The sequence below is a fragment of the Hemitrygon akajei genome, chromosome 14, assembly GCF_048418815.1.
Source record: "Hemitrygon akajei chromosome 14, sHemAka1.3, whole genome shotgun sequence".
Taxonomy (NCBI): domain Eukaryota; kingdom Metazoa; phylum Chordata; class Chondrichthyes; order Myliobatiformes; family Dasyatidae; genus Hemitrygon; species Hemitrygon akajei.
Window position 1 is genome coordinate 32,408,926 of NC_133137.1, and position 23,084 is coordinate 32,432,009.

At 45.0% G+C, this 23,084-nt stretch overlaps 1 protein-coding gene across 1 annotated transcript; it reads left to right on the top strand.

Moving 5' to 3' along the window:
* Nucleotides 1–1,417: 1,417 nt before the first annotated feature.
* LOC140738462 (2'-5'-oligoadenylate synthase 1-like) lies at nt 1,418–21,444 on the top strand. Its single transcript, XM_073065763.1, has 6 exons — nt 1,418–1,648; nt 7,526–7,823; nt 9,527–9,702; nt 12,938–13,188; nt 16,630–16,762; nt 20,452–21,444. Exons 1-6 carry the CDS (start codon nt 1,478–1,480, stop codon nt 20,482–20,484), a joined length of 1,062 nt encoding a protein of 353 aa, XP_072921864.1. The 5' UTR covers nt 1,418–1,477; the 3' UTR covers nt 20,485–21,444.
* The last annotated feature ends 1,640 nt before the right edge of the window (nt 21,445–23,084 follow it).

A 23,084-nucleotide genomic window follows, 5' to 3' on the forward strand; every position in this document is an offset into this window, starting at 1 on the left:
CATTTCCACTGAGGCTAGGGGAGAGAAAAAGCAGAGGACATAGGTTAAGGGTGAAGGGGGAAAAGTTTAAAGGGAACATTAAGGGGGGGGTTCCTTCACACAGAGAATGGTGGGAGTGTGGAATGTGCTGCCAGATGAAGTTGTAAATGCGGGCTCACTTTTAACATTTAAGAAAAACTTGGGCAGGTACATGGATGAGAGGGGTTTGGAGGGATATGGGCCAGGGGCAGGTCAGAAAAATGGTTTGGCACAGCCAAGAAGGCCCAAAAGGCCTGGTTCTGTGCTGTAATTTTCTATGGTTCTAAAAAAAATTTTGATAGCACTCCACACGTTGCCTCAGTAATGCCCCGTTTAGTTGTATGCAGACATTTCCTTCTTTCACATGCCACCACATTGGCAACAAAGAGCATCATTTCATTTGTGTTCTCAATTAGTTGTCCCTGCGGAAAGCAGAAAGTGGGGGTGAGGAAAAGATGTGTTTGGGATCCCGTTGTGATGAGGTCACATTTAGGTTGGAGGAACAACAGCTTATATTCTGTCTAGGTAGCCTCCAACCTGATGGCATGAACATCGATATCTAAAAGTTCTGGTAATGCGCCCTACCACTTCACCATTGCCCATTCCCTTTTCTCTCTCACCTCATCTCCTTGCCTGCACATCGCCTCCCTCTGGTGCTCCTCCCCACTTTTCTTTCTTCCATGGCCTTCTGTTCCCTCCTATCAGACTCCCCCTTTTCCAGCCCTGTATCTCTTACCCCAGTTGACTTCCCAGCTCCTTACTTCACTCTTTCCCACTCCTGGTTTCACCTTGTGCTTCTCTCTCTCCTCCCCCACCTTTTAAGTCTACTCTTCATCTTTTTTTGTCCAGTCCTGCTGAAAGGTCTTGGCTCGAAACATTGACTGCACTTTTTTCCATTGATGCAGCCTGGCCAGCTGAGATCCTCCAGCATTTTGTGTGTGTTGCTCGGATTTCCAGCACCTGCAGATTTTCTATTGTTTGTGATTTGATTCCTTTGGGATCCAATATATGCCTCAGGGACAGGACTGCTTGGCATTTGCCCTGTGTTACTGCAGTTACCAAAAAGGAACCCTTGAAATGTGGATGAATGAAGGAAAAATGCTATTCACCAGAGGACGGTGAGGAACATCTGAATGGAACCAGGAATAGAAAGTCACAGGAATATCAAAGTAAGGAAATGAAACTTAGCAGAGTTATTTTCCATAGTGTTCCAAAACATCCAGTAAGCAGTGCAGGGGTGGATCAGTCACTGAACTGTGATGTGTACAAATTTCACTGCACTAGGAAAAGATTACATATCTTCACGTTGCACTGCCTTTTTATTATTTGAAGGTGGAGCTAACAAGCTGTTTATAAAGAGGTTACTGTCGGTTCTGCTCCACATCCACTGCACCTGTGGGAGAAGCTGTGGGGCAGAGGTAAAACCACACTCCTGAGGAAGAACATACTCTCAGCAACGATGGAGCTGTACTACACGGAGCCCAGGAGACTGGACGAGTTCATCAAAAGAAACTTGGAGCCAGTTGGATTTAATGCTGAGGTGAAGCAGGCTGTGCACAGAATCTGTGAATTTTTAAAGAATCCATGTTTCATGTATCAACCCAGCATTAAAGTGATCAGAGCTGTTAAGGTGAGTTGCTTGGCTTTTAATACAAATATTTACTGTACCTGCAAGTGATCTGAATAATTGCTTATTTTAATTTATCTTTTAATTCCTTTCCTTATGAGTGGAGTTGTTTTCAGATGAATGTGATGATGTTAGAATCAGGTTTATTATCACTGACATACATTGTGAAATCTGTTATTTTGTGACAACAGTGCAGTTCAAGACTGAGAATATTACGAGAAGTTACAACTAGTAAAGAAATAAATAAATAGTGCAGAAGAGGAATAGTGAGATGGTGTTCCTGGGTTCATCAACCATCCAGAAATTTGATGGCAAAGGGAGAAGAGGCTGTTCCTAAAACGTTGAATGTGTACCACCTCCCTGATGGTAGTAATGAGAAAAGGCCATGTCCCTGATGGTGAGGGACCTTAATGATAGACACTACCTCCTTGAGGCACTGCCTCCTGACAATGTTCTCATTGGTAGGGATGTTGGTGCCTGTAATGGTGTTGGCTGAATCTCCGAATTTACAGCCTTTTTCACTGCTGAATTTCAGATAAATTGGCTAGTAAATGGACTTTCTTCTAGGACACCAGAACATCAAACAGGTTTCCCATTATCTTCACAAGTTTGGCAGCAAACCGTTGTGGAACAGCATTATTGAGTTTCTGCCAAAAAAAACTACATTAAATTATAATCTGTTTTGACTCTTTGGGACACCTCCCAAGGTATCCTAGCTGTCATCGTCTTCCTGGACAGCTGATAGAGATCAGGGATGGTCTGCTTCTACTTCAGCTTTCCGGATTCTGAGGTGGCCAATGGTGACAATTTGAATTTTCGTTTCATCATTCTAGTCCCATCCAAAAAAAATTATGGTTTGGGATTGGCTGAGATGTTAAAACTTTGAAAATCTGAAACCTAAACAATTTTGGTATAAATAGAGGCAGGGAAAAGGGTGAGGACACAACTCACCACTGTGATATGATTGATCAGTTGAATTATTATTTAGAGTTGGAGATTGTATTTTTGTCTGCTTTTCCCCTCCTTTGTCCTCCTACGAGCTCCCCAAGGACAGAGATCAGATCTGCCCTCCCTCTTCTCTTGACATCATGGGCAGCACTACATTAGCAGCAGAATCACGTGATGCTGGTTGCAGGGAGCTGGTGAATGGGCTCTCACCATTCAATCAGGTTGTCATGCCAATGGAATCTGTTTCAGGTTTGCAGTCGACAAGTGTAAAGGGGGGTTTCTTCTTTTTCTTTGTTAACCTACACAGTAATCAAAATGGCTTCTTTGTTTTGTTGAAAGTAGGAATGCTTCTTTGTTGGGAGAGAGTGCTGGAAGCTTGTTTGGGTTAAAATTTACTGATGACGAGAATTGTATTCCTTTGTAAACCAATTGGGATTAATGTTGTTCTTTCTTCTGAGTCTGTAAGCTATTGTTGGCGGGCTTTTGGGGAGATCGGCGTGAGTGGGTGAGAGAGATAGGATGTGATACTGTAAACTGGGCGAGGAACAGACCCCAAGCAGGGGTCCGAGGCCAGGAGGTACCCCGAGGAGTGGAGACGAAGATAGACGTGCTTGGTTGACCACTTCGGGTGGTCCTGAGCTGCAAGTCGAGGAGTTCGGAGGGGATCGAATGGTGGCCAGAAGACTTCAATAATCGAGCTCCAACAGTTGTGCACGAAGTGGTTTGGACTTTGATAAGTTTGGCGCCTTTTCTTTATTTTCTTTTCCTTCATATATACTGTATATATAGTATAGTTTTGGCAGATGTGGATGACCTCCTGGTATTTGGATTTGCCTCGGGCAATGTAACCCCCTGGGTCGCCTCAGGCTCACTCAGCTCGTTCTCATCTCGGGGGAGCAGCCTTCGGCCCCACCAAACTGGGTAATCAGCTGGTGTGGATGCTGTGTGATGTCCCCGCCTCACCCAAAAACAGACAGGACAACATATGCGATTAAATGATTACAATTTATAAAGGTTACTATAACTGATTAATAACCATACAGTAATACAGACTTCAGTAATCGAGCTCCAACGGTTGTGCACGAAGTGGTTTGGACTTTGATAAGTTTGGCGCCTTTTCTTTATTTTCTTTTCCTTCATATATACTGTATGGTTATTAATCAGTTATAGTAACCTTTATAAATTGTAATCATTTAATCGCATATGGTGCACTGCCTGTTATTTGGCGAGGCGGGGACATCACACAGCATCCACACCAGCTGATTACCCAGTTTGGTGGGGCCGAAGGCTGCTCCCCCGAGATGAGAACGAGCTGAGTGAGCCTGAGGCGACCCAGGGGGTTACATTGCCCGAGGCAAATCCAAATACCAGGAGGTCATCCACATCTGCCAAAACTATACTATATACAGTATATATGAAGGAAAAGAAAATAAAGAAAAGGCGGCAAACTTATCAAAGTCCAAACCACTTCGTGCACAACCGTTGGAGCTCCATTACTGAAGTCTTCTGGCCACCATTCGATCCCCTCCGAACTCCTCGACTCGCAGCTCAGGACCACCCAAAATGGTCAACCAAGCACATCTATCTTCGTCTCCTCTCCTCGGGGTATCTCCCGGCCTCGGACCCCCGCTTGGGGTCAGTTCCTCGCCCAGTTTACAGCATCGCGTCCTCTCTCTCTCTCACCCCCTCGCGCCGATCTCCCCAAAAGCCCGCCAACAATAGCTTACAGACTCAGAAGAAAGAACAACATTAATCCCAATTGGTTTACAAAGGAATACAATTCTCGTTATCAGTAAATTTTAACCCAAACAAGCTTCCAGCACTCTCTCGCAACAAAGAAGCATTCCTACTTTCAACAAAACAAAGAAGCCATTTTGATTAACCTACACAGTAACAAAGAAAAAGAAGAAACCCCCCTTTACACAAGCATCCAGAACTTCCACATTTCCCAAAAGTACGTCTCCTTTATAACACAGTTCACCTCAACTGTTGCAACCACAGTCAGGTTTCAATCCATTAATACTAATGCATTTACACTTGTACAAAGGGAAAGGAAAAGAGCAAACCCTTTCAACATTGCTTTCTAACTGACCAGTAACCAGTTCTTCAAACCCTTCGCTGCCTTCAAACCCGCTGGGTCCGAATTTCCCACATTATCTTCTAGCTCACTGGAACCCCAGTTCAAAGTCTGCCTTATAAATCATGAGGTCCTAATCCCCTTACTCTGTTGTATAGCTGCCATGCCTGCAATGTAGAATCATGTTCGTGGGTCTGGCAAGTGATACAGACAGCACTCTCTACGAATAGGTATATTTATCCTGATTAATCACTGGACATCTAGAAAACACAAAAACAATGGGACTTATGGAATTGCTCTTCAGATGCTCAATTCCCTCTGAAATGTGGGCAGCTCACATCCAGAATTAAGTTGCCCAAATTTCAACTCAAGTTTCATACGGCCAGTATGAATTGAGTCATCCATAAACCAATGATGTGGTGAGACAAGTAACAAAATAACATATTAAGACACAATAAACATGTAACAGATTTAGAAACAAGAAACAAACTAACATTAAACACAAAACAAAAATCAGAAAGCCTGACTGTACTCTGCTTCTTCAAAACTTCCTATGAAGCTGCAAAAACTTAAAAAAGACAGTTAATTTCTCACAGTGAAACAACACTTTCAGAGAACATTTGATAAGGAAAAAGCAAATAGGTGGGACCCAAGACCTTAACAGAATCTCTTAAAGGCTTTACACACAGAAAAAAACTGACGTATGTGGCCACAGCTTGTATTTCTCCACATTCAGATCAACAACAGTATTTACAGGGAAGAGGGATGCAGGTCAATGAACCCCTCCCTACAACAATGAGGCGCGAATGTACTAACCACACCTCAATTCCCACTGCTGGTGAACTGCAGGGAACCCTGAATGGAATGTAAGGAATCTGGTAGAGGACGAAAGAACCTCTGACCCTTCCCCCTCAACAGTTTCCCCTTCTTGCTCCTCCTGACAGTATTTCCAAGTTGCCTAGTGGCTGGGGTAGGAAACCCATTTCCCTGCTCCTTCAGAAGCCCATCTTTAAACAACGCTAAAAATATTTCTTTACGGGATATGCAGGATCCCACAATCTCCATCTGTTTAATTAACTTCTGCACCTAGCTATGGGCGCCTTCTTCTACATATTTGAAACCTTGCAATAATTGAATCGCTGTACTTACAGGATGACCAGCAGCTGGTGTTATTAAGACAGCACCACCCTTTTCTTGGGAAAACTGTCTCGGTAACCATGTGTCCCCCCATTCCAGAAGTTAATTCAATATCCTCTGGTGTGATAAGTGTCCACTGGCATAGAAGTTTAGTACCCTCCTCTACTGTGTTCCACTCCTTTTGGGGTTTAAATTCCATTCAGTAAGAGTGAACTGCTGCTGTTAGTCGAATCCAAAGTGATGCATTATGCTCAGGGGAAGCATGGCATGTTCTCAGGGCGTTATTGATTGCATGTTGGGACGACAGGCTTCCTAAAGCACCCATCTCTCCGTGAGATAGGTACTTTCCAGTAACCCCCTCTTCCCATATTCTCAATAACCTTCATGCATCCAGGGACTTGCCAGTCTTTTGTCTCCATCTGTCCCCTAAACTTGCTAATTCCTTATCGTAGAATTCTCTGAGCTCTGTTGTGTCGAAGGTGTCCATTACACCATCCCTCACACATTCCTGAGTCTCCTCCTCCTCCTCCCCACCCCCCGAGAGGAAGAAGCAGTGGTCTGATGCCCCCGTGGCAGGTGTGGAAACGCTTAATCACTGGCCTGGCCCCTACTGCTTTGGACTCACAAGGGAGAATGCGATCATCACAAGGATTAAACTGTGGGGTTCTCTCTTCCCTCTCTCCCTCATTTTCATCATCCAGCCAGGTATCCCTATCTCCCAGCCCCACAGTAGGATCATTGCCCCGTCTCAACATGGCTTGTACCTTCACGGGATCAGGTTCGCAATGGGCCCTTCAAACCGCTTCTAAATTCTGTACTTTCATTAGCCGACAGGCTATCTGCAAATTCGTATCTTCCAGCTTTGTAGCCCAACTCCGAGTTATCAGTAGTGATTCTCTCAGAATAATAGAGTGCTGACTGAGATCTTCCAGCAGAGTCACATAGTGCTGGTTGCAGGAACCATAAGACCATAAGAAATAGGAGCAGAATTAGGCCATTTAGCCCATCGAGACTGCTCCCCCATTCCATCATGGCTGATACTATATCCCACTCAATACCCCATACACCTGCCTTTCGGTCATATCCTTTGATGCCCAGCCCGATCAGGAAACTATCAATTTCTGCTTTAACTATCGCCATGGATATGGCCTCCACCACAGTCTGTGGCAGTGCGTTCCACAGATTCAGGATTGAGTTATCAGCACAGGTCTTCTTGCTCCTGTTTACTTTTCTATAAAAACTGTCTCTTCAGTGAGCACGAGGCTGGATGTTTTGCCAATAAAGTGCAATAACCTGCTGTCAGTGATCATTTATGATCAAATGCATAGAATATCTATGTCGGGGGAAAATTGTGGAGTTCCCATCTCATTGAGGATTTGTGGAAAAGGGGAATACTTGGATGGAAAGGATAGGCACATGGATGAAAGAGAAATAGAGGGTTACGGGGTAATGTGGGTATAGTACTTTTTTTAGGGATATATGAGTCGGCCCAACATGGAGGGCCGAAGGGCCTGTTACTGTGCTGTAGTGTTCTATGTTCTAGGTTCTTAAAGCAGCTGTGAAAACAAAGTAACAACTTAAACAGACTGTAATCCCATGACGATCGATAGTGAAGCTAATCAATGTGGGTCGTTTGTTTACATCATAGATCTGGAATGGAACTGTCTGCCACTCATTGTAATAATCGGAAATAATTAAACATTCTTGTTTTTTGACAGGGTGGGTCATCAGGCAAAGGTACAGCCGTAAAAAAGAGCTCAGATGCAGATCTTGTCGTCTTCCTCAGTTGCTTCAAAAGTTTCCAGGACCAGAGAGACACCAGGCTGGAAATTCTGGAGGAAATTCAGCAAATGCTGGAAGTATGCTCCAGGAGCCTTGCGTATGAGATCCGTGATATTACTATCACCTCAATAAAACAAAGCAGCATCCCACCAAAATCTCTGAGCTTTGAGTTGAAATCAAAGAAATCTTCAGAGAGTGTGTCATTTGATGTTCTGCCGACCTATGATGCATTAAGTAAGAATCTGCAGCAATGTTATGTCACCTATGTTTAGAAATATTATTAAACCTGAAACGTATTTTATTTCTTGTGTAAGCTCTAGAACAGATGTTATCAACCTGGGGTCCATGGACCCCTTGGTTATTGCTAAGAGTCTGTGGCATTAAAAAAGGTTGGGAAATACTGTTCTAGAATGATGTGAAGAGTGGAGCTTGTTTGATTTTCTCCCTTCAGTGTCCCTTTTCTAGTTCATGGTTCAGATCCTGGGACAATTGAGTTCTATATTTAGTTATTGCTATCTTTAAACGGGATGAACACACTCGGTGGCCCCTTCGTTAGATACTGTTCCTCCTGCTGTAGCTCATCCACTTCAACGTTGGATGTGTTGTGCATTCGAGATGCTCTTCTGCCCACCACAGTTCTAATGCGTGGCTAGTTGAGTGACTGTTGCCTTCCTGTCAGCTTGAGACAGTCAAGCCATTCTCCGCTGAATTCTCTCATACATTAACAGTGAAATATTGCCCACAGTGAAGTCCACGGTCTTCTGCTGCTAACATTCGTTGAGTTGTGAGGTCAGGGATGCTGTTCTGCACCCTCTATTGTAATGTCTGGTTATTTGAGTTACTGTCACCTTCCTGTCAGCTTGAACCAGTCTGGCCATTCTCCTCTGACCTCTCTCATTAACAAGGCATTTTCACCCACAGATCTGCTCCTCAACTTCTTGCCTCCTGCAATTTCAGGGTGACTACTGCCCTGTAACTCTGATCGATGATCTCCTCACTCTCCCGTACAAGCCAAAGGCACCAAGCTGCTGCTCCTGTTCCCTACACGGTGTTCAGGAGCTGTAGCTGGATGCACTGCATGCAAACGCAGATCCCTGGGAGAGTCTGGGTCTCCCAGGACTCCAACATCCAATCAACACCCAGCAGCCATTTACTACGCTAGGCACAGTAAGAGAAAAAAACTGGAACCTTAACAGAAGCTTACCCAGAGCTAACGCCTCTTTCAATCCGAAGCCTCCTTTAGCCAAAGCCTAACACTCCTATTTTCACCACTAACATAGTCCCAACAACGTCTGCCCCAACAATTGCCACCCTGACAGTGGTCGCCCCCGCTTGCCCCTTCTGTACTTTTAAACACACATTGCCGACCTGGGAGAAACCTCGTCGCCGTGCCCTGCCCCTGCCACTGATTGAGCTGTCAGAAATTCCTGAATAAACCCCTCTCACCTCCGATGCATGCCCTCTAGTATTAGACATTTCAATCCTGGGAAACAGATACCCCCTGACTACCCTATCTATGCCTCTCATAATCTTGTAAACCTCTGTCAGATCTCCCTTAGCCTCCGACACTCCAGAGAAAACGACCCAAGTTTATCCAGCCTCTCGTGAGAGCACGTCCTCTAAATCGGGCAGCATCCTGGTAAAGCTCTTCTGCATTCTCTCTGAAGTCTCAACATGCTTCCTATCGTGGGGGGCCCAGAACCGTGTGCCATATGTTAAACGACAATAGTTAGCAGCTTGGGCTGAGTTTCCTCCTCGTCCCTTGAGGAATGCTACGCAAGCTAGCTGATACAATTTGAGAACCTTTGGGTTATGAATCATGAGATTAACTAAACTGGAGGGCAGCAATACAATGCAGCACTATGCATGGCCTGCTGGGTTTCAGATATATTAACTGCACTGTGATTGTTGATCATTAACCATTTTACTCCTTACAGAGGGACAGTGCAATGCGAATGAAGCACATTGTGAATTGATCAGATTTAGAAGCAGAAACAGGACTACAGATGGAGAATTTTCTGCCTGCTTTACTGAACTTCAGAGAGCGTTTGTAAAGAAGTATACTTCAAAAGTCAAAGATTTGATCCGCCTGCTGAAATATTGGTACAAACTGGTAAGTTACTGGAGAACAGAATGATTCATGATCATTGTCATTCCAATACAAACAGAGAGCTTGTTTAATATCCAGTTTCCACTTTCTTCAGTGGCACTCCTGTGGAGGCCAATTCAAAAAACAGGAAGTAGAGTGGTAATGACTCCCTCCTCCTTCACCATTCCCCATTCCCTCTCTCATTTTATCTCCTTGCCTTCCCATCACCTCCCTCTGGTGCTCCTCCCCCTTTTCTTTCTTCTGTGGCCTTCTGTCGTCTCCTATTAGATTCCCCTTCTCCAGCCCTGTATCTGTTCCACCAATCAATTTCTCAGCTCTTTACTTCACCACTCCACCCCTCCTATCACCTTGTGTTTCTTCCTCCCCTCCCCTACCTTCTAACTCTGACTCCTCATCTTTTTTTCTCCAGTCCTGATGAAGGGTCTCGGCCCGAAACGTCAACCATACTCTTTTCCATGGACACTGCCTGGCCTGCTGAGTTCCTTCAGCATTGGCTCGGATTTCCAGCATCAGCAGATTTTCTCTTGTTAGTGAGGTAGTGTTCCTGGGTTCAATGTCCATTTAGAAATTGGACAGTAGAGGGGAAGAACCTGTTCCTCAATCACTGAGAGTGTGCCTTCAGGATTCTGTATCTCCTTCCTGACGGTAACATGAGAAGAGGACATGTTCTGTGTGGTGGGGGTCTTTAATGATGGACGTCACCTCTCTGAGGCACCACTCTATGAAGAAGTCTTGGATACTATGGAGGCAAGTAACCATGATGGATCTAACTGATTTTATAACTCTCTGCATCTGTCATAAGTCAGGTGTTGAATCAGGACCCAACTGCAGGACACAGTCATTGGAGTCCCAGAAACAGGATGAGACGGAACCCAAGGATGGGATGGGATGCAGTCTAGGCAAGGGAAGCAGGACCAGGACGAGGGACTGGGAACAAGGAGCCTAGGGTGGACTCCGAGCTCGAGATTGGACAAGGACCCAGAACCTGGGTCTTGCCTCGGGCTTAGACCCCCAAACCCAGGCGAGGACTTGACGAGGCTTGAGGCTGGAGGCCGCAGGCTTGGGTCGAGGCTTGAGGCTGGAGGCCGCAGGCTTGGAGCTTGGGGAACTCAGAGGCTGGAGCTAGGGGTAGACTAGGAACTGTACATCAACATGGAACCAGGACTTATCCTCCGACAAGCCGGGACTCATCTTTAACAGGACACTGACATGAGACGGGACAGTACACAGACATAGAGCCCGGACTTATCCTCCGACAAGCCGGGACTCATCTATAACGCCACACCAAGGTGGGGCAGGACCATCCATCAGGTAACAGCAGAACAGCCTGACCTAAACAAAGGAGGCAAAGACAAGACAAGACAGATTCCCCCAGCAGGGCAACGGCAGAACGGCCAGACTTACCTCACCGGGGCAAGGACAGGAAGAGACAAACACCAAGGAACGACAGACAGTTCCACCTCTGCATCGGGGTAGCTCCGAGTAGCCGTTACGGCCGGCAGTCTTGGCTGGCTACGGAAGTAACCGGATCCCTACCTAGCTCGGAGTGGCTGACGGCCACTCAGCTGGCCCAGGAAACAACTGAATCCATAGCGCAATGACCACTCCGACTACTGACAGCAAGGCTCCCAGAAGCCATGGTTCTCCAACGCGGCCCCAAGGATGGCAAGAGTCCATTCTAGCCTTCCACCAGCCACCTGTGCCATGAGTAAACAACAACAACCCAACCACACTCAATACCAGGGCCACTTATATTCCCAGTTCCAATGTGAGCCTCAGGTGTTTCTAGTTAAGTCCAACCGCAGCAAGGGACCGCCGGAAAACCCGGAGTCCGGAGTCTGCGGACCCGACAACGGACTTCGGACTGAACCACCACAGAATCTTACCTTGATCCTGTGTAGTAGTGCCACACCCATATCAGATGGTGATGATCCAGTCAGAATGCTCTCCACAGTGCATCTGTAGATATTTTTGAGTGTATTAGGTGACAAAGTCCTAATTAAATTTAGCCACCGTCTTGTCTTGCCTTCTTTTTAGCTACATCAATATGTTGAGACTAGGTTTGGTCCTCAAAGATCTGTCGATGGCAGCCTGAGCCTCAGGCTATGTGCCCTCAAACTTATTTTTATGAAGGGAAATTAACTTTATATGTAGCAGTTTGAGTGATGGAAATAATGGATTGAGGGCTACACAAAGATTGGTCAAAGGATATTTTTATGTCATCGTTGATCTGGGTGTGCCCAAAGTACCGTAGATTCCGGACTACAGAGCGCACCTGATTAAAAGCCGCTGGCTCTAATTTTAGAAAGAAAATCAATTTTTTACTTGTACAGGCCGCACCGGATTTTAGGCCGCAGGTGTCCCACGTTGTAATATGAGATATTTACACAGAAAGATATTACACGTGAGGATTTTTTAACTTTTAATTAAATCCATATGGTAACATAAACAAATACATATTGCAAATGCTTTTTTTCGAACCGTGCCTGTAACGCGGCTACTTTTAAATATACGTTGCGTATACTTTTTTACTGAACAACATTCCAATATCTCCTAATGACTGGTAAAAAATATATATACTGCAGCCTACCAGGAAAAGTTATTGATCGCCTTTAACTTAAAAGCAGCGTTTTCGCTCCGCCGCTCCGCCGCTCGCCCCCCGCCGTCCCGTTTATCGCAAACCGGCATTTTCCCACAAGACGCGGCGAAACCGGGTGTGACGTCATAGCATCCCGCGATGTAGTACAGAAAACAAATATAGTTAAAACTCTTCTAACTTTAACTAGAAAATGAATTACTAAGCGAAAATATTATAAACTAAATAACTGCCATAAAGGCAGCACAATGCTTTTCTTCTAGTGTTTTCCATGTTGATGAGGGTGAGTACAAATGACTGATTTACAATAATTTAATTGTGAAAGTGCGCTTGATTTATCGTACAATTTCATTGGACCTCTGTGAACTACTCATCAATTTTATTGGTCTACTTTTACGAGGCAAAATGTTTTTGGCGGCATGAAAAAAAATAATGCATTAGCCGCTTCGTATTAAAGGCCGCAGAGTTCAAAGCTGTTCAAAATGTGGGAAAAAAGTAGCGGCTTAAAATCCGGAATCTACGGGGTATGTATCTTCCTCAAGACAAATAACAAAGGATTAAAATGTAGAGAGAAAAATACAGGATAGGAAGGAGTATGTTTTACATCACTTATTTATTTATCTTTGTCAATAACTTTCTCAGTACGTGAAGCCACGGCAGTCAGAGTTGAGAGCCGGAACACGACTGCCACCAAAGTATGCCCTGGAGTTACTGACGATCCATGCCTGGGAACAAGGTAATCACAAGGAGAGTTTTGACACGGCTGAAGGGTTCCGCACAGTCCTGGAACTGATCTGCAGACATCGGGAACTGTGCATCTACTGGACTGACTACTACGATGTCACTAATGGATCCTTGGCAGAATTTTTAAAAAATAAACTCTGTGAGAGGAGGTAAGATGCACAACCACAATTCACACTGACAATTAAAACTACTTTTTTATTTTAGTTAATGTTCCGTTTCAAATTCCTGTACAGACAGGCCTAACAGAGGGAAAAATAATCTTATCATAGTATAAAGATGCTTCAATGCACTTCTAAATGTTCCTAATTCTAAAGTAACCTGCATTGTCTCACCTGAAGTGATGAAATTCCAAACCATCTCCCTCATTTTCAGTTCTCACCAACCACAACCTACCCTCCATTACCTCACCACACCCTGCATCTACAACCTCTCCTAGCCAGGGAGCCAGACCCCTCCGTTCCTTTTCCACCAGTGGTAATCCTTTCAGTCACCTAAAAAGCTTCAAGACCGAACGGCTAAGCTCCTTCAGCCAGAAAAAGCAGGATCTCCCAGTGGCCATCCATTTTAATTCCACTTCCCATTCCCATTCTGATGTGCCTATCCGTGACCTCCTCTACTGTTGCAATGAGGCCATACTCAGGTTGGAGGAACAACACCTTATATTCTGTCTGGGTAGCCTCCAACCTGATGGAATGAACATAAACTTACGGTAATGGCCCCCCACATTTTGCCATTCCCCATCCCCTTTTCCCTCTCTCGGCCTTTCTCCTTGTCTACCCATCACCTCCCTCTGGTGCTCCTCTCCTCTTTTCTCTCTTCCACGGCCTGCTGTCCTCTCCTATTAGATTCCCCCTTCTGCAGCCTGGTATCTCTTTCACCAATCAACTTCCCAGCTGCGATCCTTCACCCTCCCCGCTCCTGGTTTCACTGATCACCTTGAGTTTCTCCCTCCGCTCCCCCCACCTTTTATCTCTGCTCTTCATCTTTTTTTCTCCAGTCCTGCTGAAGGGTCTCGGCCCAACAGGTCGACAGTACTCTTTTCCGTAGATGCTGCCTGGTCTGCTAAGTTCCTCCTGCATTTTGTGTGCGTTGCAAAGATGAAAGGGTCATTTTTTTAATGGATGTGTGCAGTATACAACTCTGAGATTTTTCTTCTCCAGTTAACCAAGAAACAAAGAAAATCCATGGAAGTCAGTTCAGAGAGAAACAGCAACCCCGATCCCCTGCACAAAATAGAAAGGCAACACGATCCTAAATCACCAGAGACCCCTCCCTCCACACGAAATGCAACAAGAACATCAGTCCCCAAATCCCCCTCCCCACACAAAACACACCAAGAACATCAGTCCCCAAATCCTCCTCCTTCCACACACAAAACACACCAAGAACATCAGTCCCCAAATCCCACTCTCCCCACACAAAACACACCAAGAACATCAGTCCCCAAATCCCCCTCTCCCCACACAAAACACACCAAGAACATCAGTGCCCAAATCCCCCTGTCCCCACACAAAACACACCAAGAACATCAGTCCCCAAATCCCCCTCTCCCCACACAAAACACACCAAGAACATCAGTCCCCAAATCCCCCTCTCCCCACACAAAACATACCAAGAACATCAGTCCCCAAATCCCCCTCTCCCCACACAAAACACACCAAGAACATCAGTCCCCAAATCCCCCTCTCCCCACACAAAACACACCAAGAACATCAGTCCCCAAATCCCCCTCTCCCCACACAAAACACACCAAGAACATCAGTCCCCAAATCCCCCTCCTTCCACACAAAACACACCAAGAACATCAGTCCCCAAATCCCCCTCTCCCAACACAAAACACACCAAGAACATCAGTCCCCAAATCCCCCTCTCCCCACACAAAACACATCAAGAACATCAGTCCCCAAATCCCCCTCCCCACACAAAACGCACCAAGAACATCAGCCTCCAAATGCCCCTCTCCCCACACAAAACACACCAAGAACATCAGTCCCCAAATCCCCCTCCCCACACAAAATGCACCAAGGACATCAGCCTCCAAATCCCCCTCTCCCCACACAAAACACACCAAGAACATCAGCCTCCAAATGCCCCTCTCCCTGCGCAAAACACGCCAAGAACATCAGTCCCCAAATCCCCCTCTCCCCACACAAAACACACCAAGAACATCAGTCCCCAAATCCCCCTCCCCACACAAAACACACCAAGAACATCAGTCCCCAAATCCCCCTCTCCCCACACAAAACACACCAAGAACATCAGCCTCCAAATCCCCCTCTCCCCACACAAAACACACCAAGAACATCAGCCTCCAAATCCCCCTCTCCCCACACAAAACACACCAAGAACATCAGTCCCCAAATCCCTCTCTCCCCACACAAAACGCACCAGGAACATCAGTCCCCAAATCCCCCTCCCTCCACACAAAACACACCAAGAACATCAGTCCCCAAATCCCCCTCTCCCCACACAAAACACACCAAGAACATCAGCCTCCAAATGCCCCTCTCCCCACACAAAACGCACCAGGAACATCAGTCCCCAAATCCCCCTCCCTCCACACAAAACACACCAAGAACATCAGTCCCCAAATCCCCCTCTCCCCACACAAAACACACCAAGAACATCAGCCTCCAAATGCCCCTCTCCCCACACAAAATACACCAAGAACATCAGTCCCCAAATCCCCCTCCCTCCACACAAAACACACCAAGAACGTCAGTCCCCAAATCCCCCTCTCCCCACACAAAACACACCAAGAACATCAGCCTCCAAATGCCCCTCCCTCCACACAAAACACACCAAGAACATCAGCCTCCAAATGCCCCTCTCCCTGAACAATAAACTTACAAAAGCAACCTTACCTCCACTTTATGGAATTCTCCGTATGTTATTCACTCTCATGTTACTTCTTGGTAACAACAAGTTTGTCACTTATCCCTCAGATTTTATTCCTGCTCAAATTGCATTTCCTCTTCACAAGGCACATAGGAAAATACTGGTTAATATTTGCAGAGTTACAGATCGTTGCACAGAATTCCAACACAGGAATTGGTTCCTGAGGTAAATCACACCATCAAACAACCCTGGTCCTTGGTGTCCTCACGTTGCAGGGTTTTAGATAAAACTCACTTCCAGCACAGCCAGTGACATGAGGGAAAAGAGCTTGGAATTGAGGAAGCCATTTGCTGTACTTCAGTGTGGTTGGCTCCGTAGGGGTCCAGGTTAAACCTGAAAGACAATAGGACAACTGAGCTGTCTGCTGGTTTCCTGATGGGCGGAGAAGAATATTAGGTCAAACATATTAGTTTTGACTAATCCCCTTAACACCATGATGGGCAACAAACTCTGGTCTTGCCCGTCCGTCAACAGCATCTTCTTCTGTGGTGTCCAGGGCTGGGCAGGTACTTTAGTCATCAACTGAACTTCAGGGGCTTGGTCAAAAAGTATTAAATTTTCCATCAGTACTTTTTGGTGTATGCTTACTTTGAAAACAAATTGCATATACAGCAACTCCATGAAATTTTCAAGGAGATGGATGTTGAGCTGTTGAACTTACGAGGTCTTTGTTGGAATGGTTTATTTTTCAGACCAGTAATTCTCGACCCTGCTGATCCAACTGGAAACGTGGCTTCATCAGATGGCTGGAATGTGATGGAAAATGAAGCCAGGAAGTGCCTAAGAATGCCTTGTGTCTCTGGCGTCAGTCCTTGGCATGTCCAGGTAACTGGTTTAAGTAAATGATGAACGTAGAAAGACATTTAGTAAACACAAAGTACGTTGCAGATGACACATAGAAACAAGCTGGATGATCTCAGCAGGTCAGACAACATCCGTTGAAACGAGCACTCAACGTTTCGGGCCAAGATGTTGATTGCTCATTTCAACGGATGCTGCCCGACCAGCTGAGTTCATCCAGCTTGTTTGTACGTGTAGAAAGACATTTACTTGCCCACTTCTTCCACCCCACCAATGCCTGGCTTTTGACAGATATCCCAGATTGCCCCGGCCATGGGAGATGGTGCAGTCTGTCACAGGCCTTTGTGTTGTCCTGTAGGTTCATTTGCAGTCCATGGTGCTGAAGGTCAACAACCTTGCCCTGCAACGCTGCAGTTCTGAACACTGGTTGGACCCAGATGTAGGTGGTGGAGTGGACAGTCTGGAGGGTTGTCAGTGGTGACAGCGCGACATTGGTAGAATGCAGAACTGGGCTGAGAAGTGACAGATGGGGTTCAACCCAGAATAATGTGAAGCAGTTTATCTTGGTAGGTCGAGTTTGAAGACAGTATATAATATAAATGGTAGGACTCTTGGCAGTGTGGAGTATCAGCGAGATCTTGAGGTCTGTGTCCGTAGGACACTCAAAGCTGCTGTGCAGGTTGACAGTGTTGTTAAGAGGGCGTCTGGTGTGTTGGTATTCATCAACTGTGGGGCTGAGTTCAAGAGTTGTGAGGTAATGTTGCAGCTATATAGCACCTTGGTCAGACTTGGAGTACTGTGCTCAATTCTGGTCACCTCACTACAGGAAGGATGTTGAAACTATAGAGAGAGTGCAGAGGAGATTTACAAGGACGTTGCCTGTATTGGAGAGCATGCCCTCTGAGAATAGGTTGACTGAACTTGGGCGTTTCTCCTTGGAGTGACGGAAGATGAGAGGTAACGTGATAGAGGTATATAAGATGATGAGAGGCATTGATCATGGTGATAGCCAGAGGTTTTTTTCCCAGGGCTGGAATGTCTAACATGAGGGAGAATAGGTTTAAGGTGCTTGGAAGTAGGTACAAGGGTGATTGCCGGTGAAGGTAGTAGAGGTGGATACAATAGGGTTTTTTAAAAGACTCCTAGATAAGTACATGGAGCTAAGAGAAATAGAGGGCTATGCGGTAAGGAAATTCTAGGTCGTTTCTAGAGTAGGTTACATTGTTGGCACAATATTGTGGGCTGAAGGGCCTATACTGTGCTGTAGATTTCTATGTTCTATGTTCTAAATGAGCTAAGCAAAAGACAATAGGACAACTGTTGGTTTCTGGATGGGCTAAAAGCTAAAACAAAAAACATGGCTTTTCCTACATCCTTCCTGCATCTTTCTTGTCAGCCACTGTAACCTTGGCCTCACAGTGTCAGAAATATTCCATTTGTCCACTTTCTGGTACTTAAAGATCAGAATCAGAATCAGGTTTAATATCACCGGCATAAGTCGTGAAATTTGTTAACTTTGCAGCAGCAGTACAATGCAATAGATAATAATAGAGAAAAAGAAACTGTGAATTACAGTGAACACACACACACACACACACACACACACACAGACACACACACACACACACACACACACACACACACACACAGACACACACACACACACACACACACACACACACACACACACACACACACACACACACACACACACACACACAAAATAGTTAAATTGAATAAATAATGACAAAATGGAAATTTAAAAAGTAGTGTGTGTTCCTGGGTTCAATGTCCATTCAGAAATCTGATGGTAACGGGGAAGAAGCTGTTCCTGAATCGTTGTGTGTGTGCTTTCAAGCTCCTGTACCTTCTCCCTAATGGTAGTAATCAGAAAAGGGCATCTGGGTGATGGGGTCGTTAATGATAGACATCACCTTTCTGAGGCATCGCTCTTTGAGGATGTCCATGGTACTATGGAAGCTTGGGCCATGATGGAGTTGATAAAGTTTACAACTCTCTGCAGCTTACTTCAATCCTGTGCAGTAGTTCCCCTCCCCACCCCATCCGCCATACCAGAGGGTGATACAGACAGTCAGATTGCTCTCCAGGGTATACCTGTAGACATTTGTGAGATAAATGTTCTGTACGATTTCGAACAAATTGCCACCCGAGTCGATGATTGTTTTACTGCAGTTTCCTGCTTGTAACCTTGGACATTTACCCTGTTAGTTGCAACGTCAGACCTTGGAATTGAAACTTAGCCCGAGAACGGGGAAACAGAAATCTGCGCGCTAAGATGCTTGTAGATCATCAGCCTTTCTCAGCCTGTGAATTGACCAGTAGATTGTTTATCAATGTTGAAACAAAGGCATTGTGTCTCCACTTGTTCCAATCTGAGAGATCATTGAACGATTTACCCTGGACTGTACGCTTTGCAATGAAGTATAGTATGATTGTTTCCACTTATTGCTGAGATCTGAATTTGTACGGAGAGGCCACTGCACTCCAGAAGTAATTCCAGCATAGGATGGGTCACAGCAGAGCCCTGGGCTTTTGGGGGGTTCAAATAAGTGTCCTTAATCCTTATTTTTACAGTTAATTTCCATACTGTTCCACGAGCGTGGAGCATTGCTCAGGTGACTGCCAATGACGGCCCCCTTCGGTCCCCTCCTCCTCTCCTGTCTCCTATGGTCCACTCTCCTCTCCCATCAGATTCCTTTGTCTCCAGCCCTTTACTTTTCCTACCCACCTGGCTTCGCCTGTCACCTTGTAACAATCCTTGTAATGCTGCCCCCACCATTTTGATCTGTCCTCTTCCCCCTTCCTTTCCAGTCCTTATGAAGGGTCTCAGCCGGAAACGACAACTGTTTACTCTATTCCATAGATGTTTCCTGACCTGCTGAGTTGCTCCAGCATTTTGCATGTGTTGCTTTGGATTTCCAGCATCTGCAGAATCTCTTGTGTTTGACCGTATACGTTCAATTTCTAATTGGATGATCTGTAAAGATAGGCACGCGAGTTGTCCAATGGCCGGGTGTTTGGTGCGTAAAGTGGATGAGAAATGAGCCCTAGTATGGGCAGACCCTGGAGTTAGTTTTACAACACTCCCTTCATTTCGACACCTGCTGTCCAACACTGTCGGATTTTGCCTGGGCACTTAGACTATAACGTTCGAAGTAAATTTTATTACCAGAGTACATATCTGTCACCACATACAACCCAGAGATCCATTTTCCTGCGGCCATACTCAGCAAGTCTATAGAACAGTAACTATAACAGACTGTGCAAATGCAAATATAAATAACAAGAACATGGAATAACTGGATAAAGAGTCCTAAAAGAGAGATCATTGGTTTTGGGAACATCTCAATTGACGAATGCAGTTATCTTCTTTGGTTCAAGAGCCTGATGGCTGAGGGGTAGTAACTGTTCCTGAACCTGGTGGTGTGAGTCCTGAGGCTCCTGCACCTTCTCCCTGATGGCAGCAGCGAGGAAAGGGCGTGGCCTGAGTGGTGGTGATCTCTGATGTTGGGTGCTGCTTTCCTCCGACAGCGTTTCATATAGATGTGCTCAATGGCTAGGAGGGCTTTACATGTGATGTACTAGGCCGAATCCACAGCCTTTTGTAGGATTTTCTGTTCAGTTTTCTATTGCCTCTGACGTATAAAAGGAACATATTTTACTTCTGTCCATTTTTGTTTTGTGTACCTCAGCCAGTGAAGACATTTGGAGTCACCCGGGTGTAATGGAGATATTTGTCAGAAAAGATGGGCGTGACCAGATCATCCAGGTTTTGCCAGATGACAAGGTTTCAAGTTTAAAAGATAAAATTGAATTCCTGGAGCGAATCCATCGAAGCCAGTACTACTTAACCTTTCAATCAACATCGCTTGAAAATGCATGTACACTGCAATCTTATGGCATTAAGCAACATTCTACCATCCTTGTCAACCTGAGATTGCGTGGTGGCAGTGAGATTCAACTTTCTAATGCAGAGGATCCTAACTGAACAGTTTGAAAATCAATGGCAGTGATAAAGACCTGAATTATTTTTTCTCATTTAAGGTACCATATAACAATTACAGCACAGAAGCAGGCCATCTCGTCCCTTCTAGTCCGTGCTGAACGCTTACTCTCACCTAGTCCCACCGACCTGCACTCAGCCCATAACCCTCCATTCCTTTCCTGTCCATATACCTATCTGATTTTTTTTTTAATGACAAAATCGAACCTGCCTCTACCACTTCTTCTGGAAGCTCGTTCCACACAGCTACCACTCTCTGTGTAAAGAAGTTCCCCCTCGTGTTACCCCTAAACTTTTGCCCCTTAACTGTCAACTCATATTATCTTGTTTGAATCTCCCCTACTCTCAATGGAAAAAGCTTATCCACGTCAACTCGATCTATCCCCCTCATAATTTTAAATACCTCTATCAAGTCCCCCCTCAACTTTCTACGCTCCAAAGAATAAAGACCTAACTTGTTCAACCTTTCTCTGTAACTTAGGTGCTGAAACCCAGGTAACATTCCAGTAAATCCTTTCCCTTTTCTATTTTCTAATTATGATTTATAATTTAAATTTTTATTGTATTTACTTCGATTTGTACTTCAGGGAGCGCGAAGCACAGAATCAAATATCACTGTGATGATTGTACGCTCTAGTATCAATTGTTTGGTACAATAAAGTATTTGTATTTGTATTGTAAATCTCCTCTGTACTCTCTCTAATTAGTTGACATCTTTCCTATAATTCAATGACCAGAACTGTACACAATAATCCAAATTTGGCCTCACCAATGCCTTGTAGAATTTTAACATTACATCCCAACTCCTATACTCAATGCTCTGATTTATAAAGGCCAGCATACCAAAAGCTTTCTTCACCACCCTATCCACATGAGATTCCACCTTCAGGGAACTATGCACCATTATTCCTAGATCACTCTGTTCTACTGCATTCCTCAATGCCCTACCATTTACCATGTATGTCCTATTTTGATAATTCCTACCAAAATGTAGCACCTCACACTTATCAGCATGAAACTCCATCTGCCATCTTTCAGCCCACTCTTCTAAATGGCCTAAATCTCTCTGCAAGCTTTGAAAACCTACTTCATTATCCACAACGCCACCTATCTTAGTATCATCTGCATACTTACTAATCCCATTTACCACCCCATCATCCAGATCATTATGTATAAGACAAACAACATTGTAACCAGTACAGATCACTGAGGCACACCACTAGTCACCGGCCTCCAACCTGACAAACAGTTATCCACCACTACTCTCTGGCCACTATACTCCCATCTAGCCACTGCTGAATCTTTGGTTACCTTTGGTACCTTTGGTTAATTACTTTGGTCGAATCAGCATTAACTGTAACTGATGTGAGGCAGGAACTCTTGAAACACATATTGCATATTGTGTTCTTTCTGATGCAACATATCCCAAGTTAGCTAACGTGACCAATATCTGATAATGGAACAGGGTGATTGGGAAGCTCGGATGATTTATGCATCGTGGGTACCTTGTCAGTGCACAATCCCCACCCCCTCGGACCTCATCAGACCCATGTGGACTCTTCTCCCACAGTGCACTTTAAACTCTGGCAAACCCTAAGCTTGTCCACAACTCTCTTGCACCACACACGGACAAAGTGAATAGCTGTATCTATTGATCTTTGAATCTATTTAATTATTATGCTTTTTTCTCAAGGCTCTTCTCTTAAGCGTCATAAACATAATGACTTGAATCGAGTAAAAGAATTTTTTTGTGAAACCACATCGGTACAACATGAAAAATGGCAGCCATTGGCTATATGTCAGGGAAGAAACTGCTGGAATTATCTGAATAATAATAACTTAAGATGATGTCAATTCTGTTTTGTACTGTGCGAAATTCAGCAGTCAATAAATAAAGCTGTTTTAATGTTTGAAGGATTATCGGGCAGGTTTTGCTCAATCGGACATCATATATTCATTTGTTCAAATGAGTTGTTATGGACGATTTTAACTGACTATAAAAGATAGGAACAGAATTTGGCCATTTGGACCATCAGGTCTGGTCCACCATTCCATCGTGGCCGATTTATTTGTTCTCTCAACCACATTCTGTTGCCTTCTCCCTGTAACCTGTGATGCTTTTGCTAAATAAGAACCTATCAAACTCTGCATTAAATAAACCCAATGACTTGGCCTCGACAGCCATCTGTAGCAATGAATTCCACAGATTTGCCACCGTCTCTCTGAAGAAATACCTCCTCATCTTTGTCCAGAAGGGACGTCTTTGTGTTCTGAGGCTGTGTGCTCTGGTCCTCGAATGCCCCATTATAGGAAACTTGCTCT